The sequence below is a fragment of the Theropithecus gelada genome, chromosome 2, assembly GCF_003255815.1.
Source record: "Theropithecus gelada isolate Dixy chromosome 2, Tgel_1.0, whole genome shotgun sequence".
Classification (NCBI taxonomy): domain Eukaryota; kingdom Metazoa; phylum Chordata; class Mammalia; order Primates; family Cercopithecidae; genus Theropithecus; species Theropithecus gelada.
The window spans coordinates 146176093-146190725 of NC_037669.1; the positions used below are offsets into that span (position 1 = coordinate 146176093).

A 14633-nucleotide genomic window follows, 5' to 3' on the forward strand; every position below is an offset into this window, starting at 1 on the left:
CTCCTTTATGGAGAAAAATGATGTCATAAATATTTTATAGTATACCTTAATCAAGTGAATGAGCATGTTGAGTTTTGTAACTGGGTACTTTACATTTGTTTTAGAATTAAGTTACAAAGCTTATATTTCTTCTATTATCGTCATATTGAAGAGAAGTGATCAGACCTAATTATTATATGTTGGCTAGTGCTTTCTTATTATTTTTGTAAGGATAATATATAAACCAAAATATAATAAATTATTTGTGTTCTTGGGAGTAAATTTGATACATAGTTAATATCCTCACACAACTTTTGCTGTGCTGCTTACAGTAAAATATAAACTAGCAGAGTCTCAGGCCCTAAAATAAACCTGTGGTGAAGTAAGTTTTCCAGATTTGGGGGCATCAAATAAAGTCACCTAATAAAAATTTTGACTGTTCTTTTTTCTTTTTGACTAAAAATTTCTTTTAGATTTAAGGAAATTTAGAAGAAAACCAGTTAGAAATAATGTTGGCGTAATTAATACTTGAGTTTGAATTTGGGACAGGACAGACATTTACACTTTCATTGGTGGCACTTTGTGTAACTCAACTGATTAGAATGTAGATGTGCACCATATTGAAGACTCCCGGTATATGAAATATTTGAAAGACATTTGGTGGTGGTTACTGGCCTTACAAAAAAGGAGTATTTCTTTTATGGAAATATCTACTCAAAGATATTGATATATAGAAACCTCCCAGTTCTTTGAAGTATTTGTTTAAAGATGATTATGAGTTTGAGGTAAGATAAAAGAATTGGCTGTTGTGAATTTAAGTTACCAGTAGGAAAGACTAAACAGAAAAAAAAATTGGAATGGTAGTCAATGGTGTACTATACAAGTTGATATATATAATTAAAATAAATGTAAAGCGTAGTCATTATTTGAGCAGTTTCTTAGGCAGCTCTGATCTGCAAAGTTGATCCAAGATAAATAAACACTGGTTAAAATGGAAGGATAATTTCAGTCACACAAATCCCTGCTGTTCACTAGTGTACCTTATCACTTTGATTGTATATGCATAGTTTCTTTTCAGTTATGCTGAATTGTAATTGTGTGTTTCACACAGTGAAGCTGGCGCCTGTTCCTCAATTACATACATTCAGGGTGCAATAGCAAGAAATCAGTTGGGTAATGGTGAATTGCATTAGAAGAAGAAACAGGCCTCTTAAGAAGGGAAAATAATGGCAGATGCTTTGAAACTATTTTTTGAGATTTTTTGTTGTTCATTTGGAGAAATAAGATGACTTCTAAAGGCAGGAAGGTATCTGAACTTTTTAAATACCAAAGGATGGAAATTATTTAAAAGTTGAATTTTGATTAGAAAATATGAATATGAGGATATTGTTTCTGATTTCATATGTCAGCCAACTTTTGTTTTCCTTTTGGCTTCTCATTGATCATTATTTTGCTGAAAAAGTGGCATCAGTGAACAGGTTTTCCACTTTGCATTCAGGATACATATGTTGAGCACAAAATGTAATCCAGACATTGAAGTTAATACTATAGAAAAAGAGATATAAATAGATGCCACCCTCAAGGAATTCTCATGTATATTGTACTAATTCTGCAGACAAAACAGAACAAACATTGTGGAAAAAGAATGCATAGCTTTTAAAAAACCTGAATGTTGGCATAATGTCTTTAGAATCATTTATTTTTGGGAAAGTTGTGAAAGATTGTGTTTTATTGAGTCACTTAGATATTATTTTGAAAATAACATTTTTATGATTTTGTTGTTATGTTGAACAATAATTTATATGTGTTATTCTAAAGGTGACCAGATCTCACTTGTATTTAGGATACATTTTATACCTCTCATAATTCAGATTGCATTCCTAACATACTTGACTTTTATATTGTCTTACATGATTTATAGAAAAGACAAAGTTTTTTGAAAGAAAAACTTGTAAAATACAATATCTATAATTTTAACTAACAGTGGCAGATTTATTTGACGCTTTCTTGGTGGTGATGACATTTTAAGTGTGCAGATGCAAGGAACTTAGTCATTAGTGAAGGGCAGCATTTCATTATATTAGTGTAAAGGAAAGCCAAACCACATCATGGATCCTAGTTTCTGTACTGCTTTCTTCTTCCTCTTTTTTTTTTTTTTTTGAAGGAAAGATTGAAATTATTAGCTGTACTTAAATATATTGCACTGCCTTCTGGTTCATCTAGAATAGTGTGAAATGTGTTTAGGAATTAAGTAGAAAATGAGTGACGTTTCCTTTCTTAAATTGTTCAAATGTTCTTCTTAATGTTTACTGAGTATGGACAAGCATATTCGCGAGTAGATTGAAATGAGGGAAAAGAAGGTAATGTACAAAAAAGTGTTAGATGTTCACATATGTGTAGATTGCCCCTGGGTATTCTTATATGTGATTATTTTGTCTGACTATTATATGTATGTAGGTGTGTATTCCCAAAATGGATTGTCTGCTTGAATTTTATTCTTCTTAGGAAAATGTACTAGGCATCAATCATGTTCAAAATATGATGCTGGCTGCTGTGGCTGGATCTGTAAAATATGCTTCTAGCTGCTATGGCTTGGGGACTGACTGGGGCAGAAATTCTCATCTCTGGATATATTTCTTTCTCAGCAACTTGGTATTTGTTGTATCTGGCATGTGGTGGCTACATCATAATAGATGATAGGAATTTCAATTTTTTTCGTAAATGTTTATTTCTTAGTTATTCATTGATTTCATGAACACTTATTGTGCATTAAATATGTATCATATTTGAGATTTCTAATATTGCAGAAATAAACTTAACTGTCATTTCTTAACTAGAGGGAATTTTTCATTTAATTTATTCTATCATTTCACAAGTAAAGAGACTGACCCCGAAACAAGTAGATATTGCTTATGGTCCTACAGGTAGATAGCAGCTTGAGCAGCTTGCAGTCTTTGCCACCATTTTCTCTTTGGCTGCTCTTTATCTTAGGTGGTGTTATAGCTCTTGGACCACTCTCAGAAGTCATTTTGGAGGAAGTAACCCTCCAGCTAGACAGTGTCCTCATTGACTTCCACCTCTGCCCAGCTTCAGCCAGGATTTCATATTCAGCAAATGAAATTATATACTATTCCAAGGAACATCCCCCACATAATATTTAGCTTTTTTATTGATGCATAATATTTATACGTATGTATGTGGTACATATGATATATTGTTACATGCATAGAATGGTAATGATCAAGTCAGAGTATTTAGGATATCCATCACCTCAAATATTTATCATTTGTATGTGTTAGGAACCTTTCAATACCTATCTTTCAGCTGTTTTGAAATATAGAATGTGTATTTGTCCATTTTTATATTGCTGTAAAGAACTGCCTGAAACTGGGTAATACATGAAGAAAAGAGGTTTAATCGACTCACAGTTCAGCATGACTGGGGAAGCCTCAGGAACCTTATCATCATAGTGGAAGGCGACGGGCAAACAAGGCACCGTCTTCACAAGGTGTCAGGAAGGAGAAGTGCTGAGCAAAGCGGGAAGAGCCCCTTTAAAGCCATAAGATCTCATGAAAACTCACTATCATGAGAACAGCATGAGGGAAACTGCCCCCATGATTCAGTTACCTCCTCCTGGTCTCGCTTGACATGTGGGGATTTTGGAGATTATGTGGATTACAATTCAAGATGAGATTTGGGTGGGGACGCAAAGCCTAACCATATCACAGTGTGTTAACTATAGTCACCTTACTCTGCTATAGAGTGTTAGAACTTACTCTTTCTATCTAACTGTGTGTTTGCATCCATTCACCAACTTCTTTTCATCCCACTTGGCCCCCACACACCCTTCCCAGCCTCTGATAACTATCATTCTGCTCTCTACCTTTAACTTTTTTTTTTTTTTTTTTATGGAGTCTCACTCTGTTGCCCAGGCTGGAGTACAGTGGCGTGATATCAGCTCACTGCAACCTCTGCCATGTGGGTTCAAGCGATTCTCCTGCCTGAGCCTCCTGAGTAGCTGGGATTACAGGCACCTACCACCATGCCCCACAAATTTTTGTATTTTTAGTAGAGACAGGGTTTTACCATCTTGGCCATGCTGGTCTTGAACTCCTGACCTCGTCATCCACCTGCCTCAGCCTCCCAAAATGCTAGCATTACAGGTGTGAGCCCCTGCGCCTGGCCCCTTTAACCTTTTTAGCTCTCAGATGTGAGTGAGACCATCTGATACTGTCTTTTTGTGCATGGCTTATGTCATTAACCTAATAACCTCCAGTTCTAACTATTTTGTTGTTGCAAATAACAGGATTTCCTTCTTTTTTATGGATGAATAATATTCCATTATATATGTACTCCATATTTCCTTTATCCATTCATCTGTTGATATATACTTAGATTTGTTCCATATATTTGCTATTATAAATAGTATCGCAGTAAACATGGAAGTATAGGTATCCCGTTGATACACTTATTTTCTTTCCAACAGCACAACAAAAATACCCCATGATCAAGTGGGATTTATCCCAGCAATGCCAGGATGGTTCAATATTTAGCTGTTAAAATAATATTCATTTTATGCCAACTAACTCCCTTTCCCTCCCTCCAAAATTTATAAAATAATTTTAATCAATTCATTGCGATTTTTATCATAATCTGTTGTGCAAGGTCAGCTGGGTAAGTGGGTACTTTTAACTGTGTGTGTGTGTGTGTTTTGATGGTGGGTGGTTAGGAGTGGATCCATAGTATTGGTTTATGGTGTTAATTATCTCTGGAAATACAGACATATGTTTCAGGTGAAGATATGATGAAAGAATTATCAGGTGTGAAACTACTTCTGTGCTGCTGATAGTTTGGATGATTATAATTTTTCACTGAAGTTTATGCCTATAATGATAAAGGATCAGGGCTCAATGACAAGGTTAGGGAGCACTTCTGTTGCTTTCTTTTTTGGCTATATGGGAGCTTTTGCTTCTTGTTGAGACTCAAGATGATGGATTCTGTGGCTTGTAACACTGCCTGTTTTTGCAAAAAGTTTTGTTGAAAAGCAGCTGTGCTCATTTGTTTACATATTGTCTGTGGTGGCTTTTGCAGCACAGCGACAGCGTTGTCACTGTGACAGACAGTATGGTCATCAAGACCTAAAATATTTTCTGTAAAAGGCCAGAGAATAAATATTTACTGACTCCTGCTGTAGGCCATAGTTGAGAACCATTGATATGGTCTGGGAACTGGCACAGAATGATTTTTAAGAGTTTGTCAGACAGTCTTAATTATGAGTGGGGAAGAGATAGGTAATGTGGAGGTCTCTAGGGTTTTAAAATTAATCTAGCCTTGTGGCTTCTAGTGGGAGTGGAGAGGATTTGAATGCAAAATAAATTAAGTAGACACAATCAATAGGATTAGGGAAAAGATTCCATGAGATAGACCATGGAAAGAGAGGAGTGAAGGCTGAATGAAAGATTTTCAACCTAGTTAACTATGTGGTTGATGGTGTCACAGAAGTAGGGAACACAGAAGGACAAAACGGAAAAACACTTAGGAAAATCTCAGTCATGTATTGAGATAGAGCACTGACATGTCTGGCAGGGGACTCAGTATGACCACATCAGGTAGAGTCTTATGGTCTTTGCAGGACCCAGGCATACTTAGCACAGTTATATATGGCAAGTTTTATTTTCTTCATATGTAAATGGACTCAGTTTCTGTGAGAATATTTTTATGACCTGTGTGCATTTTTAAAAATTTGACAATTTGACTTTTTGTAGCCAAAATAAATTTAAGTAGGAAACCTTTCTTGCCTTTTGAGAAGTTTTAAATAAGTTCAAATAACTTTTCTAAAGTATTTAAACACAGAAATAGCAGTGCTACTAGAATGAGATAGGAAAAGTTTCAGCAATGTGAAATTTTTCTTCAAAGGCAAATTTTTAATTGAATTATGTGATAACTTTTGTCTTGACTTTTTGCCTTAAAATAATTGTGTTTTGTTATAAAGATAATGCAGGCTTATAAAACACTAAATTATAAGAGTTGCCATAATTCCTTTTCAAACAACTGACATTTATTAATAGTTTGAGCTGTACTGTTTATATAATCTGTATCCATCATTAGGGTTTCAAAGACAAAAACTATTCACTCACATTCCGAAGTGCATTTATAACTTTTTTTAATTTTTAAATTTTATATTTATTTTACTTCAAGTTCTGGGATATATGTGCAGAACGTGCAGGTTTGTTACATAGGTACACATGTGCCATCGTGGTTTGCTGCACATATTACCCTATCATCTAGGGTTTTTTTTTTTTTTTTTTTTTTTTTTTGAGACCAAGTTTCGCTCTGTCGCCAGGCTGGAGTGCAGTGGCGCAATCTCAGCTCACTGCAACTTCCACCTCCTGGGATCAAGCAATTCTCCTGCCTCAGCCTCCCAAGTAGCTGGGATTACAGGTGCACACCACCACACCCAGCGAAGTTTTGTGTTTTTAGTAGAGATGGGTTTTCACCATGTTGGCCCGGATGGTCTTGATCTCTTGACCTCATGATCCACCTGCCTTGACCTCCCAAAGTGCTGGGATTACAGGCGTGAGCCACTGCGCCTGGCCTCATCTAGGTTTTAAGCCTTGCATGAATTAGGTATTTGTCTTAATGCTCTCCCTCTCCTCTCCCCCCCGCCCCCCCACCGACAAGCTCTGGTGTGTGATGGTCCCCTTTCTGTGTCCATGTATTCTCATTGTTCAACTCCCACTTATGAGTGAGAACACGTGGTGTTTGGTTTTCAGTTCCTGTGTTAGTTTGCTGAGAATTATGGGTTTCCACCTTCATCCATGTCCCTGCAAAGGACATGAACTCATTCTTTTCATGGCTGAATAGTATTCCATGTAGTGTATGTGCCACGTTTTCTTTTTCCAGTTTATCATTGATGGGCATTTGAGTTGGTTCCAAGTCTTTGCTATTGTAAATAAGGCTGCAATAAACATATGTGTGCATTTATCTTTATAGAAGAATGATTTGTAATTGTTTGAGTATATACCCAGCAATGGGATTGCTCGGTCAAATGGCATTTCTAATTCTAGATCCTTAAGGAATTGCCACACTGTATGCATGCTGCTACCTGCAAAATTTCATATTCAGTTTGGTCGGAGTCTCCAATCATAAGATGCTCTGACATCACAAGCTATTTTTCCCCATCTCCAGGCAATGCACAAAGGCTCTGTTTATCACTCGCATGGTAGTCTCTGTTTCAGAGACTGGTTTATTTGCCTCACTTCTCATGGCCCAATTACCCATAAAACTGGTCTTATTTCCCAGTCTTCGTTATTAAAAAAACAATTATCAACAACTTACAGTCTTGAGGAAAATACTACCATTAAATCGGGTTGAGGAAATCAGTTGTACTTAGCAGAAAAAGTACAGTGTTATGTTTTGTAATGTCAGATTAATCAGTTTTTTTAAATATACGCGGCAAAGTTTGGGGTTTCAGTCAGAAAAATTTTATTGTAACTTCAAGTTCAGTTTCAAAAGTACAAGTATTTGGCTAAAAATAAAATTATTTTAACCTACAGATTTGTAAAAGCTTTGAAGTGAGTTTTCCTCTGTCTCTCCCTTCACTCTAGTCCCTTTCATGTTAATTTTTAACTTTGTTCAGTGTTTACAGTGTGCCAGGAATTATTTTTAATTTTTTAAAATTTTAACTTGAGGATATAGATACTACTTTTCCCTCCATTTTATACTTTACACTTAAGTAGTAAAGTATAAAGAGGTTTAGTGACTTGTCCTAAGGTTATTCGCATATCAGGTGGCAGAGCTGGGATTAGAAACCCACCTGGCAGACTTCAAATTGTAAGACGTGAGTGGCTTTACAATTATGCTATTAGCTACCTGGGATGGTAAGTCATTAATTTATCATTACTGGAAACCTTTGGTCTTAAGGTGCACTGATGTAAAAAAATGTAAAATAATTTGTGATTGTAATGAGTAAATAACTTATTGCAAAGTAGAAAAATTTTGATAGTGACTTTTATATTTCACATTTTGTTCATTCATTGTGATTCTGTGAATGAACTATGAAGAAGAAGGTCATCAGAAAAATCAATGAAATTATAGATATTAAATGGTAGTGTCATTTTTCATAAAAATTTCCCCCGAGTATATTGAGCTTTAAAAACCTACAGTTTTCTGTACACACTTATTTTAAGATTCCGTGCTAAACAGTCATTCAAATATTCAACATATATTGATGACATTTTGCAGTTAAACACATTTTGTCAAAGATAATTCTTCAGAAACTATAATGGACTGGTACAAATTTACTAGAAATATTAGGCAGTTATGGCAATTTCTGTAAATGACTGTATCTGTATTATTAAGTTATACAACAAGTAACTGCATTTCTAACATTTCAATCCTGTTTTAGAATTTCAATTTGGGAGTAAGTGATTATTGAAAAAAAAATTAAGGCTAACACTAAAAAAGCTGTCTTTCATTTGGACTTCATTTGCTAATGTAATATAAACACTAATAATTCAATACAATTCATATAATTTGAGAGAAATTTTGTTTGGTGTTCTGTGTAAATAGTTGGCACAAGTATTAATCTTGCATTGTATTCTAGATTCTGACTTTTGCTAGGGAACTTTTCATGGTTTATGTGCCTAGATTCTGACAAGTGTATTTTAAAACACCTTTTTTCCTCATTGAACAGCTTTGATGTCATATTTGCTGGTGGTCCAGAAGAAGTTCTAAAAAAATTCCAAAAGGCAAACCACAAAGTGGTCTTTGCAGCAGATGGAATTCTGTGGCCAGATAAAAGACTAGCAGACAAATATCCTGTTGTGCACATTGGGAAACGCTATCTGAATTCAGGAGGTGAGTTAGATACTGGAAGAAAAGTTTAATGCAAGTTATAAAGACTAGTGAAACAACTATTTTTGTAGATGTAGTAACTTTAGATATGAAGTTTTAAATAACCCTTATATTACTATTACTATATTGACAAAGCATTTTCCCATTTATTATGTGAGTTGGTGTTCCTAAAAACACTAGGTAGTATGAATGTTATAATTTCCACATTATAAGTGAGGAAACTCATGTTTTTCAAATTTAAGTGACTTCTAGAGAAATTCTGTTGTTAAAGGAAGAAAATTACGGATCCAGTTCCTTTAATTATGACACACTGAGAATTTTCTTGCTATAGGATAATAAGATTAGTAAGTTTCCTTACTTGAAAAAAATTATTCTCAGTCTTCAATCAAGTAGCTTTTAAGAATAGGTATTACTTAATATTATCTGATTTTAAACATTTTGGGAGTAAATAAATGATCTGTCTTGAACTCAGTAGTGAAAAATATCTAACATTGGGTGTCTGGGTATACTTAATATTGCATTAGCTGTGTTACCATGGATTAAAGGAACGAACTACCACATTCCTTAGTTCAGCCTTTTGGAAATTAAATAAAATTAGGCTTTGGACATTGCAATGGCTACAAATTTATTTTAACTAGTTTGAGATTAATGTAAACGTAGGGACAAAAGACATAACCAAATGGGATGAAGGACATGTTAGAGAAACAAATTGGGTACAAATTGCAAACCACATTGGAAAAATGGATTTTGGGGATGGTCTACATGTATATAACCAATACTTTCCAGGCTAGTTAAAATAAGTGCTGCTCCAGATTCTAGGCTTTGCTTAGCGACTGGGGTGTGATTTAGTTTCTTGGTAATGCCTCAATTTCAGCTCTTTGCACCTGCACTTTATTTTATCAACCTATTCTCACAGTTGTACGTTGGAACTTTGATAGCTCATATAGATTTTGTACTTTTGAAACCTTAAATTCCAATTTGTACTGCCTGGCTTCAAATCTCTTTTCCTCTTCGTCTCAATATTTCTACAGGTAATGCTTTCTGGGATCTCTTGACCATTTTCTTTTCTCCAAATCTATCTACCACCTTTGGATTTAACTTCCATATTCAAGTGAGCACCCAGGGTTTATCATATTGGTTACTCTGTGCTTCTTGCCTTAGCAGTCTTTCTCTGTTGGACTTCCAGTTCGTGAACCGTCAAAGCCTCTCCCTAATACGGGTACCCACCCTCACTTCTCTGCTTGAGCATTCAGCTCATGGATGGGTGCTGCTTCCACATCATGGCCTCCATACTGTCAAGACTTCAGTAACATATGTCTAATCTTGCAACTTATTCTAAGTCCTCCATTGTTTAAAACCATTTTTTTAAAGGAAATATGTAGCTATGGAACTCTGAGACATGTTTTATTTATACTTGTTGAACATTTTCTGAAGATGACTTGCAAGTGAAATCTCATGTAAATTTATCTCAAATAGTGATGTATGTACTCAAGTGGTTAGGTTTCAGACAGACTCACAATGCTTTGGAAACAGCAAGAAATTAGCAAGCAAGTACAGTTGTAAGCCAGTTTAATTAAGGAAAAGGTGTTTATAAGTGGGAAAGTAATCATAAAAGGATATCAAAGCATCATCCTTATGCTTTCTATAGTCAAAATAATTAGAGAATGGCAGAAAATATAAATGTTTAATAAAAATTTGAATAATTTCACAGATCACATATTTACAGTTATTTAAGGAACATGAGTTGTTTATGGGCATACTATTTAGTTTTTAAAAGTAGTTTTAGGCCAGGCACCATGTCTCAAACCTGTAGTCCCAGCACTTTGGGAGTCCTAGACAGGAAGGTGACTTGAGCCCAGGAGTTCAGGCCAGCCTGTGCAACATAGGGAAATCCTATCCCTACTAAAAAAATTTTTTTTAAATTATCTAGGCATGGTGGCACATGCCTGTGTTCCTAGCTACTTCGGAGACTGAGGTGAGGAGATTGTTTAAGCCCAGGAGTTCGAGGCTGCAGTGAGCCATGAGCGCCCCATTGCATTCTAGCCTAGGTGGCAGAGTGAGAGCTTCATCTCCAAAAATAACCACAAAAAAAGTTTTTAATAGAAAAATATAAATCAGATAAAATATGTAGTGTGAAAATAGATGCTTTTTTTTCATTTATTGAGGACATTTAGGATCTGTCAAATAAGGAAACAATTTTTGAAGAACAGTAATATAAACCATTGGAAAATGTTGCATGTCTCTGTGTGGTACATTTTTCATCATAGAAGATTGGCCATGGGATTTAAAAAATGTGTTATCTTCTAGTGTTATAGAATGTTTTTTATTTGATGCCGGGCCTGGTGGCTCACACCTGTAATCCCAGCACTTTGGGAGGCCGAGACGGGCAGATCACCCGAGGTCAGGAGTTCGAAACCAGCCTGACCAACATGGTGAAACCCCATCTCTACTAAAAATACAAAAATTAGCCGGGCATGGTGGTGGGCACCTGTAATCCCAGCTACTTGAGAGGCCGAGGCAGGAGGTGGAAGGTGGAGGGGAACTCGGGAGGCAGAGGTTGCAGTGAGCCAAGATTGTGCCTTTGCACTCCAGCCTGGGCGACAGAGGGAGACTGTCTCCAAAAAGAAAAATTTTTTATATGGCAAGAACCAAAAAATGAGCAACCAGTGATTGGTTTTGGTCATGTTTTCTTTTTCTTTTTTTTTTTTTTTTGGTAACAGTAATTTCCCTGGACCTATTTTTTAAATTCTTTTAAGAAAATTTTAATTTTGACAGTTAAAAAGGTTTTTCTTCAACTTACAGGAGTAACATTGGTTCCTTTTTCAAAGTACTGAATGTCAATGAAACATAGCAGCTTGGCTGCATTTCCATAATTCAGAGGAAGATTCAGACAGGAAAAATGATTCCGTTTGTGTCTTTAATAGACAAATGTTATTGGCAGTCTTAATGCTTATGCTCTAAGGCCAAGGAGAACAATCCAATTTTAGACTTCCTTTTTCCAGACTATGACACAAAAAACCTAGCCAGAAAATGGTTTAGCAGGCACAATGATGACTGGCCAAAGTAATGGAAACATTTCCAAAATGTCTTAGATATAAAATTTCTTTGGGATGTTTGCAGTTAGTGACAAATCCAGCATTCCTTTGATTGCATTAGCATCTCTGGCACTGACAGTAAAACCATCGTAGTAGAGATTTTATCCTGTAAGAGAGTTTTCTGCAGAGAATCCAAGAAGAGCTTTGTAGAAGGTCAGAGAAAAAATTCTTGTCTCAATCTATTCTTTTCCTAGTAAATCTGTTTCCCTTAGGAGCCTTGGAAAACATTAGTTCTCCCTCCTTTGTCAATTAATTTTGGAGACACATTTATTTAAAAAGAGTTTGGTTATTTTCTGTTTTGCAGTTGGTAGCAAACACTCTATTGGAGTTTATATATAAAACAAGTGGCACTCAATAATTCATATTTCTTTCATGATGAGGTGTGAAATTCCAACGTAAGAATTAGACTTCATGACTTCACAACTCTGTTCAACTGGTCAGTGAAATTAATATGACACCAGTTTTGGTCTTTGAATCCTAAATTATCTACTTTCTCTCTGCTGTGTTGCAGGATTTATTGGCTATGCTCCATATATCAACCGTATAGTTCAACAATGGAATCTCCAGGATAATGATGATGATCAGCTCTTTTACACGAAAATTTACATTGATCCACTGAAAAGGGTGTGTAACAGCTGCAATTTTTTTTCTTTTATTGATTTGGTTTTGTGTGTTATATTGTGTTAATGTGGAGTGGTCAGAAACAAAGGATTTTATGATAGTGTGGCAACTGGTAAACCGAATTTCAAAATGTTCTTGGTGATAACATATTTTTAATAGGTGATATTGGTTTATGTCACCTGACTGGATATCCGCACTAGCTTAGTGTGTCTTTATGGCTTCTCTTTTGTGGCCAAGTCGGCACACTCGCCAAACTTGGTTGGATGAGGCAGAAGGAAAGAAGAACTATGTAATGCAGTGCTATATGTATTGAAACACATATTGAAATGACTTCATACTAAAATGAAATGGCAGCCCTCACACCGTTGTCATGGCCCTACCTCCACTGCATACTCACTCAGGCTGCCTTAGAATAACAGAATAAATTACATTATCAAAACTTCTGAGCTTGGAGATTTAAAGAAACAATAATGAAATCCTAAAGATTCTAGAGAATGTCTTCTTTCATAATCTTGAGTAAATAGCTGTCATTTATCAACGTAGAGCATTATAAATGTGTATTCTTGTATTCACTCCATCTTGCAGCTATAACTGTTTTCTCAAAAGCTGCACCAAGCCATTTGATACCAGAGTGAACTTCTGCGGTTTAAAAAATGCAGTGTATTCCCACTTGTAGTCCTTTAGCCTTGCAAAGCCCTTTTATAGCTCTCTGAGCTTCTTTGATCCTAGATAGGCTAGATGCTAGACTCTGTATCCACACTTTATCCATAGAGAAACTGAGACCACATAGTCAGTGACATTGTAGGGACTGGATCCTTGGTTCTCTGAAAACCAAAATCTGGACTTAATTTTCTATTTCATTTGATAATAACATAGACTCTATGTGTTTAATTGGCTACAATTGTAAAAGAACACCTTTTTTGATATTTTGAAATGACATGTGACTGAAGCCACTCAAAAGACAGTTTTTAATTTGAAAATTACCTGTAATACCCCTGAGGACAGAGACCTTCCTCTGAGATTTGGAGCCTGGATATCATGGGTGTTGAGAAAACATTGAGGCCAAAAGCCCTGGTCCTTGTTCAAGTGTTTGGTGGCCCAGAGTGGATAGAGCTTGTAAGGATGGGTATGATCCTTTTTAGGAGACTTTATAGCCAATTTGTGGATTTTAGATATTTGAAAATATGGAGCCTGAAGATTTAAAGAGATGATAATGAAATCCCTAAAAGGTTAGAGCCTGAGGATCCATGGGACTATGCTATAGACACAGGCTTTTGCTTTTTATTCATAAGAATACTTAAACTGTAGTAAATAAAGCAACGCAAAATAGCAGTGGTCTAAATAAGAAAGATATTTTTATTTATTTTTCCTTCTCCCACATTAAAAGTAATTACGAGGTAGGGAGCACAAGGCTGTTAGGGAGGCTTTATGCTGTCAGGAGGGATAGCTCTTTTGTTGCTCTATCATTGGCCCATAGCTCCCAGTTTTAATCTTACTTCCTTGTCCAAAATGACTACTTGAGTTTCAGTTATTGCATTCATATTCTGGGCACAAAGAGGCACAGTAATAAAAACAGGCCATCTCAGTTTCATCACTCTCTTTAAGTAGCCTTTCTAGAAGTCTTACCGAATGGTTTCTCATACTTTGATAAGAACATATTTATGTGCCTACTCATAATACCCAAAAGAAAATCTGTTGTTTTTTTTTTTTAAATTTTAAGCAGATGTGTGCTACTAAAATCTGAGTTCCCTTATTGGGAAGTTGAGGGAATGTTGGGTACAATAAGCAGTCTCCCATAGGCCCTAGATAGAATATTCCTGAAATTGATGTAAGTGAAACTTTGGAGAACAGTAAAGCAAGATTTTCTAATTTGGGAATACTTTTATAATATTTACCAATATAAGTTGATATTTAATAAATTTACTATATATACTGGATACAGATATAAAAGTTACTTAATTGTGTGTGTGTAGTTGCTGTCATTAGGAAACAAGATTTTCTTTAAGTGTATTTTGCAATGAGTTGCAACCATAGCAGTTTCTATGTTTTAGCTAAATACTTTAGTCATCTAAATACTTTGGT

At 35.5% G+C, this 14633-nt stretch overlaps 1 protein-coding gene across 1 annotated transcript in view; it reads left to right on the top strand.

Annotated features, from left to right (window-relative positions):
* PLOD2 (procollagen-lysine,2-oxoglutarate 5-dioxygenase 2) overlaps positions 1–14633 on the top strand; it is a 92782-nt gene that overhangs the window by 44744 nt on the left and 33405 nt on the right. The window contains exons 4-5 of the mRNA XM_025376682.1: positions 8675–8838; positions 12442–12554. Of these exons, the coding sequence (XP_025232467.1) occupies positions 8675–8838; positions 12442–12554 (277 nt within the window). The remainder of the gene's footprint in view (positions 1–8674; positions 8839–12441; positions 12555–14633) is intronic.